This window comes from Ctenopharyngodon idella, chromosome 20 (assembly GCF_019924925.1).
Source record: "Ctenopharyngodon idella isolate HZGC_01 chromosome 20, HZGC01, whole genome shotgun sequence".
Taxonomy (NCBI): Eukaryota; Metazoa; Chordata; class Actinopteri; order Cypriniformes; family Xenocyprididae; genus Ctenopharyngodon; species Ctenopharyngodon idella.
Genome location: NC_067239.1, coordinates 3,655,220 through 3,677,613, shown reverse-complemented (window position 1 = coordinate 3,677,613; position 22,394 = coordinate 3,655,220). Strand labels below are relative to the sequence as shown.

The window sequence follows — 22,394 nt, the reverse complement described above, 5'->3', positions numbered from 1 at the left end:
ATTGACCGCATGACTTGATCCAAAATGGTCCCTTTATATTGGTTACTCCGAATGACATCAATGAAATGACTTTTTACGGACATTCTTTCTCATAACAAAGCAACGACTTCTACACATAATTTTAATACCATTTTGCACTATGTTGATATATGATGTTATAAAATCATGCCAGAATAAAAAATACTGTATATACATTTATTACATTTTAAGATTTTAATCACAAATGAAATGGCTGTGTTGGCCTTTCGACGGTTAAACAGAATGACCTTTTGACACTTTAAAAACTTTAAAATATGTAGCAAAATATAATTAAAACCTTTTGGATTCAATAAAAGAGATCTACTACCTTACATACTTTGGATGGCATATCTTTGTTTTTTATTATTATTAAGGTCTTTGGACAAAAAAATTACCGTCACCCGTCCACAGCAGCATTATGTTTAAGAGCATGCAGCACGTTCCGTAAATGTAACTGCAGTGCACACTTTAAAACTGGAAGTGAGTCCAACAATATCGTTTCTGTTTTTGTTATCGTTGTGGTGTGGACTCTATTTTTAAAACTTTATCCTTATAGTTATCGTTCTTGGTGTGATCTGTCTTTAAAGTCGGCATTAAACGGAAGTTACGATAGTCTTTTCTTCCCTATTGTGATGTATATCAAAGTGAAACAGCTTCGCGAGCAAGAAAAAATGTAGGGCGGGTCTTTATTTTGTACTATGGTGAATTGATTGGATGGTTGTGTTTTACTATTGCTGATGTCATGTGAGTGACAGGTTGTCCCGTCCTCATGACAGTAAAAATGTCATCAAAGAAGAGATGTCGCTGCAAGAGGGAGGGGAAGTTATTTTGATTAAAGATTGAGGAAACGTGAATAAAAAAAAAAGAAGTGCACGGATAAATCATATTAATAATAATAAATAGCCCGTATTTCATTAAAAAAGTTTTGATGTCATGGTAACTAAATAGCAATAACGCTTATGTTTATGTTTATCAATAATAAAATGATTATTTATGACCGAATTATTTGTTGTCAGAGTTCGCCCCGCGGGGGCCGCGTGTAGAAAGTTGTCAGGGGCCCTAACGGCGCCCGTAGTCTGCTTCTATTCTGGGTTTAAGGTCCGAGTGGGACTCGAGCGCTCTCTTGACGGGCCATTTAACAGCAGCCAAATGAGCACAAGAAGCTCGTCATGAATGGAGGAGCGGGCACACCTCCTCAACCCCTTTGTCCCAACGTAAAAATCCACTTAGGCACCCGGCGGTAATCAATTTAGACGCAGATGCGCGAGAATAAAAGATGAATGCGATCTGTAATCCGCAACACCTGCTCCGCTGCCGGATCGGTAACGGCACTCCAAACAAAGACTCGAGCTGGAATTAAAGTGCTTAATTAAAAGGCCACTGATCAGCGTGCTATTTATAGGCGCACGGCGGGGAGACTCTCCTGGGTTATTTCTGTTTTGGTGAGTCGAAAGGAAAACATCATTCGCACGTTTCATATACACCACCGAGCGTCATACATGAAGCCTGCCCTACTGCTCGCCGTTTTTCCATTTAAGACGAGCCCTGTCAGAGCTGCGCTGCTGTCTTGTCTTATCTTTTTTGAGGACTGGGAGACGTGCTTGGTTTCTCAATCTCGGGCTGACATTGCGCATGCGTGATCCGGCCGCGGCGCTGAGATGCAGTTGTGGGATGCGGAGAGGGGAGTCCCGGCTCTGCGTGGTCGATGTTAACCTCTTTCTGGGGCCGAACAAACGCTACGGGTGGTCTGTTCCCTGGAGACCGCCTTGAGGAGGGAGGAGAGAGAGCGAGGGAGAGAAAAGAGGAGGCGGGTGCTGTCTGAGCTCGTTACAACAGTCACCAACCTGTGGATGGTGGCGGCGCGTGCTGCGGATTAGATACAGTCTCGCGCTGGGGTCAGTGTGCGCGAGCCCGTCTCGAGGCGCGACAGTTGCCGCCAGGACCGCGACAACAAGTGCTGGACATGCGGTGCTTGTGAAGAAGAGCTCTGGCTGTATGAATGGCCCCGCTATGGACGAAGTTCCGTTTCCCAGAGTCCGCACGCGGCGGAGGAAAAGTCGCTGCTTGGCCGGTGCGTGCGAGCACGAGTTTGACTGCAAGGAGCTCGAGACTCTCTTCCAGAAGTACAACCTGAAGCTCGAGCAGAACGCCACGCTCAAAGCGCTGGCCATCCTCATCCTCGCCGCGTCCGCGTTGGCGCTCGTGGAGCTGCTGTCCGCCGGCTCGCGCTTCACCGTGTCCAAGGGCTCGCACCCGGTCCACTGCGTCATCTTCACCTCACTCTTCATCGTCACCAACGTCAAATATCTGCAGGTCACGCAGCTGCAGCAGATCGCGCGACTCGCGCTGCTCTTCAGCTTCACATTCGCGCTGCTCTGTTGCCCGTTTCCTCTCGCGCTGGGTCACGGGACGCAGGGCGCGCAGGGGCCTGACGCACCGAGCACAACACCTGAGCAAGGTGTCTGGCAGCTGATGCTCGTTACTTTCGTTGCCTACTCTCTGCTACCGGTCAGGACGCTCTTGGCGGTGTTGTTTGGCATCCTGGTGGCTGCGTCGCATTTCATCGTGACGGCGACATCGTTAACGGCACGTAGACCTCGCGTGTGGACACCGGTAAGTTGTGTCATTGAACATTCCGTCCATAACTTTTTCGTATTTTGTTTTATCTGGCGTGTCATATGTGGTAAAGCACTGCTGGAGCAGGAGGGCTGTGGGCGCACGCACTGCACGTGCACACAGGTGGCGTGAAGAGCGCGCGAGGGCCTGTTTGACTTCAGCACCAATGAGGATGGACAGCTCCTAATAAAAGCACAGCGAATGGAGTCAGTCAGAATGAACTTCTTTTGTGGAAAAATAAACCTCAGAAATCATCAGAATCATTCAGGAATAATTTGGTAATTTTAATAAAAAAATGTAAGATGTGTAAGTGTACAACTTAATCATTTGTAGCTTAGGCAACATAAAATGAAGGAACTATCTGAATATACCATTGTGTGCATTTTAAATGCAAATTTTAAATCACTTCCACCACTGAAGTAAACTTAATTAAGAATACCAGAACTGAGGTTGTTTGGATGTTTCTGCAGCTTGCAGAGCTGTGGATCTTGTGCCAAACATAGTATAAAAAATGCTATGAAACTATTTTAAAAATAAACCCTTTTCACATTTCCGGGTTTCTCAGAAGTGGAAGTCGTCATAGTTGGGTAAAATTCTGTAGCGGGGAATGAGAGAATAGATTAAATATATTTTTTGTGTTTCCATTTGCTCAAATAGCAAAAGAAAAACTCCACAATAGTGTTTTCACAACTTTCAAAAAGAGTAAAAAATTAGAGAGCGATTGATAACAGCAGTCAGAAGAGAGAAAGATGTAATTTTTATTGTCACTCCCCATAGCCGCTGTACTAGAAACACCCTCACAGCAGCGTTAACTAGTTTTTTTGTAATTTGATGCAAAGTTAATATAATACTAAATATAGTGTTATAAATGTACATATATAAATGTAAAATCTAAAAAACTTTGCAGGATTTATGATATTGATGACCGTTAAAACGCGTCATCACAGTCTGTGAAAAGGGTCTATTGATTTTTATCAGATTTAGCAGTCAGATTTTTACTGTGAAACCACTGCAGGCTGTCATTTTCTGTCATAGCACAACAAATGACTGGAATACCCAATAGTAGAATACCCTTGAGTTTGAAAAATATAATTATACATGCTTGGAGATTCATGAAGACGTGTATAAAAATTTAGAATAAATAGAGATTTTAATGCTGTTTAATTTTGTTGAAATTGTTTTCATTTGAAGTTTCTTTTTGACTGGGACTGTAGTCTTTCCCTTCTTCAAATTTCTTTTCCTCCAGCCAGCGTAGTGGTGATATAATTAAGCAATATCACATGTGTAAGAGTGCTGTTGTGCTGAATATCAGCACAGCTTTAATTTGGCCATAGACACTGATATTCAGTACAACACAATTGTGAGTCTAATATTACAATGTTTTAAACAGTTGCATACAGCTATAGAGATTTAACCTTTTCTTTTTAGTTCTCATCTAGGTTATTTTCATAACTCGAAAACTATGCTTCACATTTAAGCATCAGACTGAAACATAAAGAGATGAAAAAAATGAAAATTCTGTCATCATTTACCCTCATTCCAAAACTATATGACTTTCTGTGGATCATTAAAGGATTAGTTCACTTCAGAATTAAAATTTCCGGATAATTTACACACCCCCATTTCATCCAAAAATCAATGTTTATGTCTTTCTTTCTTCAGTCAAAAAGAAATGAAGGTTTTTGAGGAAAACATTCCAGGATTTTTCTCCATATAGTGGACTTCACTGGGGTTCAACGGGTTGAAGGTACAAATTTTCGTTTCAGTGCAGCTTCAAAGAGCTCTACACGATCCCAAACGAGGAATAAGGGTCTTATCTAGTGAAACGATCAGTCCATTTCTAAAAAATGTAAAAATTATATACTTTTTAATCACAAATGCTCGTCTTGCACTGCTCTGCGATGCGCCACGCATTACGTAATCACGTTGGAAAGGTCACACATGACGTAGGCGGAAATACTGAGCAAGTGTCTACAAAGTGAAAGTGCAAAGACTAAGTCAAACGACCTTTACAAAAAAAAGGTAAAACAATGATGTTGGGCGATTTTGAAGTTGGAGGAGAAAATGAGATGTTTTTCACCCTACCGCAGTACTTCCACCTACATCACGTATGACCTTTCCAACGTGATTACGTAATGCGCAACGCATCGCAGAGCAATGCAAGATGAGCATTTGTGGTTAAAAAGTATATATATATATATATATATATATTTTTTTTTTTTAGAAAATGGAAGATCGTTTCTCTAGATAAGACCCTTATTCCTCGTCTGGGATCATGTAGAGCTCTTTGAAGCTGCACTGAAACTGACATTTGGACCTTCAACCCGTTGAACCCCAGTGAAGTCCACTATATGGAGAAAAATCCTGGAATGTTTTCCTCAAAAACCCTAATTTCTTTTCGACTGAAGAAAGAAAGACATAAACATCTTGGATGACATGGGGGAGTAAATTATCAGGAAATTTTAATTCTGAAGTGAACCAAATTTTTAATTAAGATATTTGGAGAAATGTGTTTTAATATTCGTACAGTGGAAGTCAATGGTAACCAAAACTCTTTGGTTACCAACATAATATCTTCTCTTGTGTTCTGCAGAAGAATGAAAGTGATACAGGTATGAGGGTGAGTAAATGATGACAGAATTTGTGAGTGAAATATGTTATGTGTTTTTGCTGTGGTCAAATTCATTCAAAACAGAAACAACAATACTGAAATAGATAGTCACATTTCTGGGAAAACAAACAAACGGATACAGCTTGAAATGACAGTAGTAGGTTTTATTAGGTCAGAGGAACACACACTCTAAAATAAGCTGGGTTAAAAACAACCCAAGTTAGGTTGAAAATAGACAAACCCAGCAATTGGATTGTTTTAACCCAGCGGTTGGGTTAAATGTTTGCCCAACCTGCTGGGTAGTTTTCTGGAACTCAAATATTGTTTAAAAATTACTGTGCTGCTTTCTTAAAATGAACCCAAAATATGTTGGAAATGAACATTTATCAATATGTTTAATAGGTGAACATTTATTAATAAGTTTAATGAATAATAATTAAACAATAAACATTTATTAAATTGCTTATTTATAAATGTTCACCATTTGATTATCAATGTTGCCTCTAGTAATTATGTGTCTGATTTCCAACCTATTTTGGGTTCATTTTAAGCCAGACATATAGTCATTTTTAAGCAATAATTGGGTTAAATAAAACTGCCCAGCACACTGGGCAAACATTTAACCCAACCGCTGGGTTAAAACAAATCGCTGGGTTTGTCCATTTTCAACAACTTGAGTTGTTTTTAACCCAGCATTTTTTAGATTGCACAGTAATTAAAGAATTTGAAATGAGAATAAGGTGCTAATTTCAAAATTACTATTATTATTTTTATACGTACATCAGTGAGGCCATTAAACACATTAAATCTCAACAGAAGATGAAAGTTAAAATGAAACCCAAACCTGTGAGGCTGTAAACAGAGCAAGTCTCATGATATTAATATGTATTTGTATGCATTGACCTTTCGTTTAATCTGGCAGACGGACACATTGACACACAACTCGTAACCTCTGCGCCACTGATTTACAGAACGCCGTGACAGTTTCACATGTCTCACTACATCCTCGCTGGATGCTAAGTGATGTTTGTAACAAACACTCACACAGGAATTGCAGCTTCCGTCATCAAAAACCAAACCTGTGAGAACAGGGACTGGATTTGTTGACCTCTTAAGCCTTGATTTGTGCGAAAAGACCGATAGAGTGCCTAAAAATCCAATCAAAATGCTCCAAAGACCTTAAGCAAAGAGGATCGACATAAACTCATTAAAATCACCTGATCTAAAAATATCAGTGTGCCACTTCACATTAAAACAGCAGCATCTCGCAGAACACAGCATATACAGTATTTCATTATTGCACTCCAAACATCAAGAACACTTCACATACAAGTGTCACCGTTCACATGCTGAGTTAATGAGGTTTTTTTTTTTTCACAACCTCTCACTCAGACTGTCACAGCGTAACCTTGGTGCACATCACACATTAAAATACAGGACAGTCAGCCGTCTATAAGCTGCTCACAATGGCTCTGATTGTGCAAAGCCTTTCAGTGATTACCAATCAATAGCCAATACCCTTTAACCAAGTTGGCCACTTTTTTATTAGCCTTGTTACCTAATTTATAAGCCTCGTAACCTTGCTAAGGATTTGTAATAATGCCACGGCTTTGTGCTTTTCAGCAAATGGCCTTCACTTTCAATTACAAAGGCCTGTTAAAAGAGTGCATTGACCAGTTGAAGGGATTCTGGGTAATCTAATTTTCTGTTGCTCTATGAATGAACAATACAAAGCCCTTAATGGGTGCCTCTTTGAAGTGACGTGTCTCAAAAGCCGGGCAATTGCTGATTCTTTCGAGTCACAGGAGCAAATCTGTAGAGATTCTCAGGCTATCTAGCGTGGGGGGTTTGTGTCCGTCTCCGCACTCGAGTTTATCATCATCTCAGGATGGATTGAAAAAAAATGAACTCCCTGCCCCCTCTCTTGGCATCTGTGTCCGTCTCTCCTTCAAGCTACTTTCGCTCTGCCCCCGTTTTTCTCTCTCGTTAACACACACACACACACACACACACACACACACACACACACACACACAGTATGCCACTCCTAATCACTGAAAGTTCGTATTCAGTCGCCGAATGTTGCTTAAATGTCAGAATCTTTCTCCATGGTCTGATAAACAGAGATGGTCACACATACCATTTTGTGTGACAAACCATTTTATTTCTCTCTCTCTCTCTCTGTGTGTTTGTAGCTGGTAGTGAACGCAGTGTTGCTGGTCGGCGTGAATCTGTCGGGTGTGTTTGTGCGAATCCTTACTGAGCGCGCCCAGAGGAAGGCCTTCCTACAGGCCAGAAACTGCATCCAACAGCGCCTGCAACTAGAGGATGAGAACGAGAAACAGGTCAGACTCGCACGACACGTGCGTTGGCATACAAGCAAACAAGCAGCTGCATGTTTTAGATGAAATGATCAGCTGTTTCATTTTCTGCCTCAAGTTAAAGTTGCAGTTTTGACAGGTAATTACATTGCTAGATTGCTTTCATTCCCCCCCTGACTAGCTTAAAGGTCAGGCTTTCTTAGCAAACACATACGGTTACACACACACACAGATGCATGTACTCTAAGACACACAAAACAGTTGGGAGATCGGGTCTAAAGTCAGGTGGTTGACTTAGTTGGTATTCAGGCTGTATACAACTATAATGCCACTACAGTCCACCAAAAGCACCTTTAGAGCATTAGCATTTTCATTTGGCTTACTAGCTTCAAGTGTAAACTTCTAAGTCAACGTGACCTCAAAATGGACCCTGATTATATTCCTTATTGTGTTATCAGTGTTTGTTTTTGCAAAGAAAAACAAAACAAAACAGCCAGACAGAAAGTTATACTGGAATTCAAAATGTAATTTTCTGAATTGCATTAAAACAGGTATGGCTTTCTGGGAAATTAATTGTTCATGGCCATAAATATTTACCGGTAATAAATATTTTTTACTGGGCATGAAACCGTTTTTTGCAAAAACAGGCAGTTATGACACCAAAATTTTAGATACCAGTGAAAATTCACAATTCTTTATTCCAATTTTGATACTACATCTAAAACTACTAGCCTAACTAATATACATTTAAAACATTATTAAAGACAAGTAACAGTAGTTTTTTTTTAATTTTTTTTTTAGGTAGAGCAGTGAGTGATTTTTTTCTTTAACATTAAAAACAGACAGCAGCAGAAATATTAGGCTGCTGTCACTTTAAAACTAATGCATGGATCCAATATACTGATACACATTTGTTGTCTTTCTCTACTGTTTACATTCACTTATGCCATAACCAACTGTTTACTAGGATACTTGCAGAGAAGCATTTTTGACAGTATTTTGCTTGAATTTGTCCGTTCAAACGCAAGAAGACGTGAAAGAGAGCTGAATTCAGTATTTGCGCTGTCTGAGATGCGGCTTTCTGAGCACCCGCTTCAGTTTGCACACCCAGCTTTCCCCACAGTGTGTAAGTAACGTCTTTTTGCGCTTGAATATTTAAACTAGCAAAGCTTAAACTTTCGTGACAATGCAGCACTGGCCTGTAAACTGTCCCCCACTTTTCCTACCTCACATTTTCTTGTGATTTTTTTCTTTTTACAGTTAAATGGATTGCAAATTAAATTCATGTGATTTTAAAGTTACACATTTGTTATTAATATAAATAATAAATATTTCATTAATATATTAATAATATAATTAATATATTTAAAAAATCATCCGTGTATCTGTTACGTGTTGCTGCAATGAAGTGCATGATCATGAGGAATAGAACAGTCTTTAATCATAATCCAAAAATGGAACATGCAGGGGATAACCAGGGTATAACTCACAACAAAACATTAATGACATGGAACACAGAACTGAGGTAACTAAGGACTAAATACTCAGAGAAATCAAGATAAAACACTAATTAACTTAAGAGCTAATTAACAAACAAGGAGACTAACTAGGAACACAGACGGGCAGGCAGAGAGGAAAAACCAAAACTCAATGACAATAAAGCAGAACATACACGTTACATTACATCATTGCGCCTTAAAGGAAGTTCAACAGAGGGGGGAGAGTTGGGGCTTTGGAGGATGACAAAGGGCTGGTGAAGGACAGGAAATCTGAGGAGTTGGTGGAAGTAAAGACCAGGGTGGCAATGATGGTGGAAGGAGCCAGGGAAGAGCCTGGAGCAGGAGGAGCCAGGCGGGGCCGAAACCACAGTGGGGACCCAGACCACAGCCAGGACGATGGCCCATGGTGGAGTTGAGGGAGGGAGGAGCCATGGTGGAAACTTGGCTAGTCAGACATGGGTGCTAGAGGACTGAGGTGGAGCCGGTGGGACTGAGGACAAAGGTGGAGCCAGAGTGAAGGCCGAGCCCAACAGAGCCGAAGGGGTGGAGAGATGAAGTGTAGCTAAAGGCCCATAAGAGTGACGTCTGATCAAGAGACGGAGGGACGAGGGAGCGCTGTGGAGTTGATGCTTCCAGGTGGAGCTGAGGGAGGGTGGGGCCGACATGTCGACGGACCAAGGTTGAGTGATGGGATCGACGGCTGGAGGCGGAGCCAGGGGATTCCTCTTGACTGGGCAGAGATGGAGACCTGAAGACCCGAGGCATGGAGGCATGGGCGGAACCAGCGGGGGCATAGGAGCCTTAGAGCTGGGAGGAACCAGCGGGGGCACAGGAGACTTTGAGCTTGGCAGAACCAGTGGGGGCACAGGAGACTTTGAGCTTGGCAGAACCAGCGGGGGCACAGGAGACTTTGAGCTGGGCGGAACCAGCGGGGATGGGAGAATCAGGGAAATATATCATAATAACTATTTGCAGAGGCCAGCTGCAGCTCACCCTCAATGGCGGGAGTGTGGGCAGGGCTTTCCTTCATGCCCATGAACTCCACAAGCACACCCATTGGGACACACGTTGTTGCTGGCTCACGCAACCTGGTCAGACTCACTGTGGGGCTCGGGCTCCTGGCTTGTGCATTGCTGCGGACTCAAGCTCTCTGTCTGCGGTGAGCTCTGGCATTTGCTTTGTGCAGTCCGGAGGCTCTGGGTCCAGAGTGGGGCTGGTGATGTTGTCCTCAGCAGGGCAGATGGTGAATACCGATCTGTTGTTCAACAGCACCCACTCCACAAACGCTGTGAAATCCTCTTGGGGACCATTCACTGGAGGTGTGCCTTCCGCAGAGCAACCGGTCCAGATAGTTTGTTAACCAGATCTAAAAAGTCCTGAGTGTGGTCCTCCAGTGAACAGTCCTTCTGGGTTAGTTAGTTAGTTAGGCGGGGTTAGTTCTGGACGGCCAGCAGGTCCATGGGTGACAGGGAGACAGAGAAAAAAGAAAAACGCCACAAAAATCTGTTACGTTCTGTTATGTGTTGCTGCAATGAAGTGCACGATCATGAGGAACAGAACAAAAACAGTCTTTAATCTTAATCCAAAAATGGAACATGCAGCAGGCGATAACCAGGGTATAACTCACAACAAAACGTTAATGACGCGGAACACAGAAATTAGTAAACTAAGGACCTAAATAGAGCTAATTGACAACCAAGGAGATTAACTAAGAACACAGATGGGCAGTCACAGAGAAAAATACAAAACTCAATGACAGTAAAACAGAACATACACGTCGCAGTATCATGTTCCATGATTTTTTTTTTTAACAGTAAAATGGGTTGCAAATAAAATTCATGATGATATTAAAGTTAATGTAAAAGAAGTACCTGTAAATAAATGATTTTTAGTTTTGTTAACGCAACATATTTAACATTTATTTGTTAACATATTTAATCTTTATTAATAATATATTTTTAAAAATCTTCCATGTATCTGACTAGATACACAGCACCTCTATAAGCCCAATCCTGAAAGAAACAGGGGACTTTTCTATACTTACAGTAAATTCTTCGCTATATCTGTTAGCATATTTGTGGGATGGACATTTTTGGACAAAACCGCACACACAGCAGATTGTGATGCACTTGTTTAAACACTTTCTTGCAGCAGCAACCTACCGGAACAAGCAGATCCAACATCTCACTTTATTTCTCAGTGAGACTGCTTCCTTTAGCTGTCATTGTGGATTATATCAATGATAAAGAATGTGAATCAAATAGCAACATTAGCATAACTTATCTCCCTTGCCGAGCTCTGGTTAGATTGCAGTGGATAATTACTGAATGATTTATAAATGAAGTGGAGAGGGGCATAAGATGGAAAGATGCAAAACACACTCATACAAAATAAAGTGGAGAGGACACTTTCCTCTTGTTCCTTAGCGACTGAAATTGGTTATAATTGTTTGCACATGACTCATCCACCTCCTACCCAACAAACTCCCTGAATAGAAGGTAACACCACCCACTCTATACATCACACCAGGCTGTACCACACAACTCTCTATCTGACACACAAACTCTCACACTCGCTGCAGAGATATGGACCAGTCTATAATCTTTCCATTCGCACATTCAGATGATCTATCATTCACATTCAGCAAGAGTGGCTGATGTATTGATTTCAAAAGTTTGAGAGTTTCTGGGGCAGATGAAGTAAATCACAAGAGGGAGAGTATTTGAGATGTATGTTTTGGATTAAATGGAAAACTAAGTGGGATAGGGGTGACTGGAGAGACTTGTAACATTGTGTTTCAATGTCCTACTTTTTATGTTTTGAATAAAAGTAGTATTATTTATAATAATAATAATAATAATCCCATATTTGTTTTATTTAGAAATATCTATAAATGTACACTCCCCTTCAAATTTTTTTTTAAAAAGAAATGCTTTTCTTTCAGATGCTGAAAATTCAGCTTTACCATCACAGGAATAAAACATTTTAAAAAACAGTTATTTTAACAGTTATTTTACTTTATTTTTGACCAAATAAGTATATTCAGTAGTATAGATATTAAAGCACATAGATATTCAGGAACAGCTAACTTTATATTTTGTCAACAAGGAAAAACATGTTATCTATGTTACAGATGCTAATGTTCATTGGTTTTAAATTCCAGTCAATGAAAGAGGCTTAGACAATTACAGTCATGCTGCTAATACAAACTCTCAACCCAACTCTCGGCTCAAACTTTTGACCGACCCATTGGGCTTTAACACAGGTGGCATGTCTCGCTGGGGTTTGCTCATCGAGAAGGCATTTATCACCTGCTTTTAGTAACGCATGGCTTGGCAATGAACTGTATGCGTTTCCACGGAAACTTACCTTTGCCATGCCAACCAACTCCAATGCTCAAAACTGTGATCTCTCACAGAGATTGGCCACTTTATAGCTATCAGTGAGTTCATTAGATAAAACACATAGAGATAACAGAAGTGGCCAGTTTTAAACTATACAGTACCCATCACGCAATGGCCAGCACAAACATTTTAATGGTTTTTCTTTTATAGAGATGTTCAATCATGACGTCAATTTAAAGGGCAGCCGGAAGGCCATGGCTTCCCTTGGAAATTTCCATGTCTGTGGTGAACATTACTTGAAGAGACTTTCACATTTGTTCTATAACATAAATTACATATTATTGCCTGTCCAATTTGTTATTTGTTGGATAAGAAATTCTCATTGGCGCTTTGTTGGAAAAATATCCCTCATAAATCCGGTTGAGTGAATGTCAAAAATCAATGGAAGCTTGTTTCCGTCACTGAATAAAAAATAAAAAAGATAATTGTGACCTTTTATCTCACAATTCTGACTTTTTTTCTCAGAATTCGCAATTGTGAGTTATAAAGTCAGAATTGCGAGTTATAAAGTCAGAATTGCATGATATAAAGTCAGAATTGTGTGATATAAAGTCAGAATTGCAAGTTATAAAGTCAGAATTGCGAGATATAAAGTCAGAATTGTGAGTTATAAAGTCAGAATTGTGAGTTATAAAGTCAGAATTGCAAGTTATAAAGTCAGAATTGCGAGTTATAAAGTCAGAATTGTGAATTATAAAGTCAGAATTGCAAGTTATAAAGTCAGAATTGTGAATTATAAAGTCAGAATTGCAAGTTATAAAGTCAGAATTGTGTGATATAAAGTCAGAATTGCAAGTTATAAAGTCAGAATTGCAAGTTATAAAGTCAGAATTGCGAGATATAAAGTCAGAATTGCGAGATATAAAGTCAGAATTGTGAGTTATAAAGTCAGAATTGTGAGTTATAAAGTCAGAATTGCAAGTTATAAAGTCAGAATTGTGAGTTATAAAGTCAGAATTGAGTGATATAAAGTCAGAATTGAGTGATATAAAGTCAGAATTATGAAGTCAGAATTGCGAGTTATAAAGTCAGAATTGTGTGATATATAAACTCAGAATTATGAAGTCAGAATTGAGTGATATAAAGTCAGAATTGCGAGTTATAAAGTCAGAATTGTGAGTTATAAAGTCAGAATTGAGTGATATAAAGTCAGAATTGCAAGTTATAAAGTCAGAATTGAGTGATATAAAGTCAGAATTGCAAGTTATAAAGTCAGAATTGTGAGTTATAAAGTCAGAATTGAGTGATATAAAGTCAGAATTGAGTGATATAAAGTCAGAATTGAGTGATATAAAGTCAGAATTGCAAATTATAAAGTCAGAATTGCAAGTTATAAAGTCAGAATTGTGTGATATAAAGTCAGAATTGAGTGATATAAAGTCAGAATTGAGTGATATAAAGTCAGAATTGAGTGATATAAAGTCAGAATTGCAAATTATAAAGTCAGAATTGCAAGTTATAAAGTTAGAATTGTGTGATATAAAGTCAGAATTATGAAGTCAGAATTGTGTGATATAAAGTCAGAATTATGAAGTCAGAATTGTGAGTTATAAAGTCAGAATTGTGAGTTATAAAGTCAGAATTGCAAGTTATAAAGTCAGAATTGCGTGATATAAAGTCAGAATTGAGTGACATAAAGTTAGAATTGTGTGATATAAAGTCAGAATTGTGAGTTATAAAGTCAGAATTATGTGATATAAAGTCAGAATTGTGAGTTATAAAGTCAGAATTATGTGATATAAAGTCAGAATTATAAAGTTATAAAGTCAGAATTGTGAGTTATAAAGTCAGAATTGAGTGATATAAAGTCAGAATTGAGTGATATAAAGTCAGAATTATGAAGTCAGAATTGCGAGTTATAAAGTCAGAATTGTGTGATATATAAACTCAGAATTATGAAGTCAGAATTGAGTGATATAAAGTCAGAATTGCGAGTTATAAAGTCAGAATTGTGAGTTATAAAGTCAGAATTGAGTGATATAAAGTCAGAATTGCAAGTTATAAAGTCAGAATTGAGTGATATAAAGTCAGAATTGCAAGTTATAAAGTCAGAATTGTGAGTTATAAAGTCAGAATTGAGTGATATAAAGTCAGAATTGAGTGATATAAAGTCAGAATTGAGTGATATAAAGTCAGAATTGCAAATTATAAAGTCAGAATTGCAAGTTATAAAGTCAGAATTGTGTGATATAAAGTCAGAATTGAGTGATATAAAGTCAGAATTGAGTGATATAAAGTCAGAATTGCAAATTATAAAGTCAGAATTGCAAGTTATAAAGTTAGAATTGTGTGATATAAAGTCAGAATTATGAAGTCAGAATTGTGTGATATAAAGTCAGAATTATGAAGTCAGAATTGTGAGTTATAAAGTCAGAATTGTGAGTTATAAAGTCAGAATTGCAAGTTATAAAGTCAGAATTGCGTGATATAAAGTCAGAATTGAGTGACATAAAGTTAGAATTGTGTGATATAAAGTCAGAATTGTGAGTTATAAAGTCAGAATTATGTGATATAAAGTCAGAATTGTGAGTTATAAAGTCAGAATTATGTGATATAAAGTCAGAATTATAAAGTTAGAATTGTGTGATATAAAGTCAGAATTATGAAGTCAGAATTGCGAGTTATAAAGTCAGAACTGTGTGATATAAAGTCAGAATTGTGTGATATAAAGTCAGAATTGTGAGTTATAAAGTCAGAATTGTGTGATATAAAGTCAGAATTGTGAGTTATAAAGTCAGAACTGTGTGATATAAAGTCAGAATTATAAAGTTAGAATTGTGTGATATAAAGTCAGAATTATGAAGTCAGAATTGCGAGTTATAAAGTCAGAATTGAGTGATATAAAGTCAATTACATGATAAAAAGACAGAATTGCATGATATAAAGTCAGAAATCTGACTTTATAACTTGCAAATGCGAATTCTGAAAAAAAAAAGTCAGAATTGTGAGATAAAAAGTCGCAATTACCTTTTAAATTGTTTGATTCTGTAGTAAAAACAAGCTTCCATAAAAAACCAAATAAAGGGCAGCAGTTGTGAACAATTTAGAGAGTTTTGATTTGTTAGTCATATTTGGTCACTCCAAAATTCCCACAGTTCTATTTGTGTTATTTCGTAGTTTTAATGCTTTATATTTATTATTTTAAAATGTGGGGATGATAGTGATATAAAATGAGTAAATGAAGTCTAAAGAGTACTATAGTAATTGATCATTTAATTCACATTAAACTTGACTGATGACACTCAAAAAAAAAAAAAAAACTTGCTATTTATCCCAAAATGTAATGGATATTTTCAACAGGAACGCCTCCTAATGAGCCTGCTTCCCAGGAATGTTGCCATGGAGATGAAGGAGGACTTCCTGAAACCACCAGAAAGAATCTTCCACAAGATATACATCCAACGGCACGACAACGTCAGGTACAGAAAGAATGAGAGAGAGAGAGAGTGTTTCAATAATCAAGCCATTCACGTTGAAAACCCATTCCATGAATGAGAGAGAAGAGCACTACATTTATAGGGTTTTTTTTTCCCAGACAGTGTCAATTCAATTGTACTTAAATTGTGATTGCGAATACTGAATCAGTGAGTCAATAAGAGTCAACAACTCTCCACTCACGCGCAGTCGTCTAAGTTCCTGAGTCTGGCTCCCAACCAAAGCTCACACAGCGTGCACAGCGCCCACAGCGCTAGCGCTATCAACTCAAGAGCTGCTCAATTAACCCACGCTGCCCACACATGCGGAGAGACGGAGAGTGAGAGATGGAACAAGTGCTGGGGGGCAAATTCACACAATAGCACATACACACATATGCCATCCCTAAAGATCTGTTCCAGCCAAGCGATTTGTGAGTGAAAGATGATGCATACAAGTAACTTTTCCATGACCAACTAACTGTCTAAAAGATGAGGTTAATCCAGGCCCAGCTCCAGATCAAGGATGAAAGGTGGGCTGTAGCTCTGAACTCTATAAAAGCTATATGTTAGTACTCTCAATCATCTCTTTGGCCCTGTTTACACCTAGCATTAAGATCCAGTTTTGTTGATCAGATCACAAGTAGACGACGCTAAATACAGGTGTAAACAGGGTCTAAATCATTTTGAGCTTGTCCACTTTTGACCACTTTTTGAGAGGTAAAAACTGAAGTCGAAAACTCATTCGAACAGATTGCTTTCGTAGTGTAGACGCTCATGTGGTTGAATGTGTTCGAACAGCCACAGAAGACCGCCTACTCTCCGCCTACTGACTTAAAAGCACAATATGTAATTTTTCACCGCTAGAGGTCGCCTATTCAAAACAAAAGTGTAGCTTGATAACGCCGAGATTTAGCTTAGAATCATGCTAAATCTGATTTAGATGTCGTCTTTACCTCACAGCTGGTGGAAAAGAATCCCACGGGACTCAGGCAGAAATCATGTTCATGGATGAGATTATTAACTTTACTGTAGTAATTAGCGATTGCTAATGAGAGACGAACACGACACATGGCTCAAGAGCAGCAGAAGTTTTATTATGCCGCTTCCGCTTCTTCCAGTCAAGCGTATGTGGAGTAACGCAGCGCTGTTTTATCATATTAGTTACATTTGAGTCTGTTGAAAATGATGTTATAACATTACTCTGAGCGTTCGCTCAGCAGCTTCTATGAGACACTTGTTTCACACTGCAGTAAGCTAGATTGATATTAGAATATCATATTAGTAAATGCTGGATGGCTTGTGTTGATAAATGGAGCCTGGTCTCATTAGAAAAACGTACCTGTGGGAACGTTTTCGCGAGTCGCAACATACGTACCAATACGTACATATCACTGCAGTTTCAATGTGAAATGTCCACTGAGTGGCGCTAAAAGTGTGTTCATTTTTTTTTGCCTGAACAGATAAACGTGAATATGGTACGTTTTTATGACGTTGGTTTTTATTTGAATCACTGCAGTTCTGATTTGAAATTTGTCCGGTGAGTGGCGCTAAAAGTGTAGTGCTCCATTGCATTTTAAAATAACGTACCACTAACACTACACCTACCCAATAGAGTTAACAAAAGCAAATATGACGTAAAAAGCATCCGTAATCGTGCCGTTTTAGCTTGTTTTGATCTCTCATCTTTGAGCTCTTTTACCGCTTCCTCGTCCTAAGTACAACTCCGTATTAGCTGAGCTACTGAGCAAGCTTGTTATATTAGAAAAGCGAAACATATGGAGCTGGTTAAGCGATGCAAAGTCCAAAATATATTCGTTTACAAATCGTAAATTGGTAAAAAGCATTTTGAAGTCATAATATTGTGCAAGGAGACGTGAAAACAAGTCTTTATTAATTCATAATCTGACCCTGTAATCGTAACTGTGTATGAAAACGATTAAAAGCGCTTGCTGTTTTACTGCCCCTAGTGTTCATTTCTGTTGGAAACTGCAGTGATATGTACGTATTGGTACGTATTTTTGCGACTCGCGAAAACGTTCCCACGGGTACGTCTTTCCATGAGACCAGGTTGGTTAAATGGCATGCAATTCATTTTAAAACACATTGTATGATGGAGAAAATGCTGTATTACTGTTACTAAAAATAAAGCTGCATCTGATTATGCTATGTTAGCTACTTGACAAAATAGTGTTTTTCTCTGAGGCATAAAAAAACATGGTACTCGCGGAAAATCAAGAAAACGAGATTCAAACAATAAGACTGAATGTGTTGAGCTGTTTAACAGTGATTAATTTTCTGTCCATAAATGTATTCAAACAGTTGTTCACCTGTCTAATAAAACACATAATATATTAAAGCGTCTTTGTTTCCATGATTTCTACAATATAAAACTGGAAATCGAGGGTAACGCGGGTATGATGTCATTGATAGGCGACGCACGGACATGGTCCTGGTTAAAATTGCTTATTTCTCTGGATTTAAACATTCTTAGAAACATTTGGGATAATGCAAGTACTCAAGTCAACAAAATATATAACACTGTTCTAGAGGTTTTTGGGTATTTTGATCCAAAAATCGTACATATTCTGCCTTTAATGCGTAAACATTATGGGAAGCGTGCTAGTCAGATGGGATTTAAACTTTGTTGGCTGGAAACGCAAGTTTGGTTTGAAGACGAAAAATGCAAAAGTTCACAATATCCTCTCACCATTCTTGGTTTCTAACACACACTCACAGTGTTCGGTTGGTCTTGTGGCTGTCGTAGCAGAAACGAAAGCTGATACTCTTTGTGTTTTTCTGTCGTCTCCGTGCGCGTTCATATGTAAATTGTGTGAGCTTATTTTGTCCATTAGATTGAAAGATCTAAATTTACCCGCCAATAGACCCTCCCCTCGAAGAAATCAGGACAGAAGTGGTTGAAAGTGGACAAAAGAGATACCAGGTGTAATTGGCTATGTGTCCCTCATCTACTTGTGATCCAATCAACCAAAATACATCTTAATATCAGGTGTAAACTGGGCCTTAGGTCGGTCAAACTCATGATTGGGTGAGCCATGTAACCCCTAGACCCCTGGCCTGGCTTAATCTACCGACTCTAATGTTTTAATGGAAAAAGGCCAACAGACGCTGGTTGATTTATATTGCTTTTATAGTCCTGCTGTGCATGTTTCTGATAAAACACAGTTTTTGGCTTGTCCCCAAGCCGTTACAAAGAACAGTGTAAGGTCTGTTGTGAATCACCGTAACCTGTTGTCCTCTCATTCTCTGCAGCATCCTGTTTGCAGACATTGTCGGGTTTACCAGTCTAGCTTCACAGTGCACGGCCCAAGAGCTGGTCAAACTCCTGAACGAGCTCTTCGGAAATTTGATGAGCTCGCTACAGTAAGTAATACTATTGGCATGTATGTGTTGAGAGGAAGGAAGGGGCGAGCAAATCACATCAGAAAGCTTGAGTCAATGGGCGTATGCGGTAACATATGATTGCTCACAGTCTGGCGGCAATATGCTAATCAGCATTATAATCATAATCCCCATTAGTGGCCACAGCTTCTCATAGAGTCCTTTTGTACACTGCGGAAGAGAGGAAGCATTTGAGTTAGAAACGCTATTATCCTATAGTATCCAACAGTGGACAAAAGACTTCTGACTGAGAAAAATGCAACGTGCTTTTTGGTAGAAAAAATACCACTTCCTCTAAAACAACTTGCCAACAGTAAAACAGCATAAAAAACGAAACAGGAATACTAGGTATCTGTTGGTGGTTGCTAAAGCATTGCTGTGTGGTTGATAAAGTCTTCTTACGCTGCATCCGAAATCAAATACTATATAGTTTGCGAAAAAGTAGCATGTCCAATACATAGTATTCGAAAAACATTAGGCAGATGACCTACTACTTCTGCCGAGATTCTGAAGTGTGCATTCGATGGACATTTTACTATCCCATGAGACCACGGGAGAGGATTTATCAATGGTATGAAGCGACACAACGGACGCTGGTTGGTCATGTGTCAGTAACAACATGGAGGATGTAGTATGTCCGGATTTCATTCATTCTACCCATATTCATACTATATAGAACATACTATTTTAATGGTCGCAAAGTAAGATCAAATTCTAATCTAGTACCTGCTCAGACAGTGTGTGATTTCGGGTGCACCGAATTTTTAGCTCATTGCTATGTTGTTGATAAACTGTTCTGGGGTGCATTTCCCAAAGCGAACTATGGTTGCAAGTTCCGTCGTTACCAATAGAGTTCAATGGGACTTGCGACCATATTTGGCTAACGATGCTTTCCGGAAATGTTGGTTGTTGCTAGGGCGTTGCTAGGTGGCTGCTATACATGGTTGCTTTCTTGACTATGACAACACAGCCCACTCCCTAGTCTTTGGCTACACTTTAGTTATTCTACTAACTATAAGTAACTTTACCAACTACATGGCAACTTATTCTGCTAACCCAAACCATAACACCTAACCCTAACCTAACAGACTACTAATACTCTAATGAGAGTTAGTTGACATGTAGTTGCAAAGTTACTTATAGTTAGTAGAATGTCTAAAGTGGACCATCGAAATAAAGTGTATCCAAAGTTTGCCATAAATGATTGTCAGTACATTCATCTTTTTACATATACATATTTCAAAAACAACAGATGGAATTATGAAATTACATATAAAGATTTCCTTAAAGGGTTAGTTCATCCAAAAATGAAAAATATCCCATGATTTACTCACCCTCAAGCCATCCTAGGTGTATATGACTCTTTATTCAGTTCAAACAAATAGGGCTGGGCAACAAACTCAAGCTCCTCTACTCTTATATCGAAATATTTTGACATTTCTATTTAAACATTCTTGTTTTAGACTTCTAATTCTTGACTCGTGTTTTGTTTTACTCTATCCTCTGTGCTTCCGCGTTCCTCAATACGTCTTGTATCGCGTCAGAGGTTACACTTACGCCACAAGTCGACTTGCATATGGATGTTTGCCGGAAGCTGGTTATTATAGTTTATAAAGTTGTACATATGGATATTTTTCTTACAAAAACCCATCACTTCGCTTCAGATGGCCTTTATTAACCCCCTGGAGTCGTATGGATTACTTCTATGATGGATGGATGCGCTTTTTTGGGCTTCAAAATCAGAAGCTCCATTATAAAGCTTGGAAGAGCAGGGATATTTTTTAATATAACTCCAATTGTGTTCATCTGAAAGAAGATAGTCATAAACACCTAGAATGGCTTGAGGGTGATTATCATGGGATAATTTTCATTTTTGTGTGAACTGTCCCTCTACTTAAGTGGGACAAAAGTGCACTCTAAAGTTCAGTTAATTGGATTTAATATAAATTTAAACATTTTCATTTAATTGCAATTAAAATGCAATTAAGTGTCTGAAAACATTACATTCAGTTCACACTTAAGTATATTCTTTTAAAGTATATTATTTATGTAATTAAAAAAGTTAGCTAAAATGTACTTCTTTTACAAAAGTCTTTTGCCCATCCACCAGATAAAAACATAAGTCTGATCACTCAGAAAAGCATTTAGGTCAGAAAAGTATTTTCCTACCTTGTCCCGAACAAACCACATAATTTGAGATGTTATCTGGTATCTTTCATGTTCAACCGACAGGTTACTCACAGAAGTTTGATAGAATGTTAAGGGTTTGCTCAGATCCCTAACAATAGCAATAGAGATGCTTGTCTTAGCAAACACCAGTAAATATTTCAGCAGCTTCTCACAGTAAATGCTAAATTACCATCCTGACAGCTGTGACTGTTTGCACTTTTCAAAGGAGCTGTCTGAGATCATACAGAGGTAGCTTTGATGTACTGTAAATAACCACTACAACTTTTACTAGAGGCTTTTGCATTATTTGGATGTTCTCCGTGGATTGTAATTATTTTCCTCCAATAAGTAAAAACTGTTTAGTGTGCTGGTGTTAGAAAGAGATAAAAGCAGATTAGCTCCAAATTTTCACTTTCATCAGTTTCCTTACCTTTAACACTTTCTTGGCTTAGTTTGTCTTTCTGTATCCCCAAGTCAGCAAGTGTAAGTCTTTATTAAATACAGTCTGTTCCAGAGAAAAGTAAGGCTTCTGTGAAATGCAGCTCTGTCACACAAACACAAAAATCTAAACTTTTTCCAAGTTCGACATTAGTTTGTAATTCAGGCAACAGTTGGAATTGACTGGCACAGATGGTGTGTGTTATGTGTGTGTGTGTGTGTGTGTGTGTGTCTGTGTGTGTGTGTGCTGTGACAGGGGGTTTCCCACAGTCTCCTCCTGCCCTGTGGTGCCAGATGGTGCATCTCTAATGAAATAGAGCAAATGATCTGCGAAGAGTTCCTTTTTTTCTGTCTTTATGTTTGTCTCAATCTCTTTAGTCTAAAGTGTCTCATTGTTTTGTTGAATCAATGTGAATGGTATTATCCTGTCTTTGCAAAAGGGCCTATTTGAATCGGTATCTACAGTTCAAGGACAAATTTGTGAAGTGAAAATTCCAGATGTG

General features: G+C 38.7%; 1 protein-coding gene across 1 annotated transcript in view; it reads left to right on the top strand.

Annotated features, from left to right (window-relative positions):
* The first annotated feature begins 451 nt into the window (after positions 1-451).
* adcy1a (adenylate cyclase 1a) overlaps positions 452-22,394 on the top strand; it is a 54,631-nt gene continuing 32,688 nt past the window's right edge. Inside the window, 5 exon segments of the mRNA XM_051874802.1 lie at positions 452-2,631; positions 7,441-7,590; positions 15,770-15,888; positions 19,156-19,244; positions 19,247-19,266. Of these exon segments, the coding sequence (XP_051730762.1) occupies positions 2,014-2,631; positions 7,441-7,590; positions 15,770-15,888; positions 19,156-19,244; positions 19,247-19,266 (996 nt within the window). The 5' untranslated portion in view covers positions 452-2,013.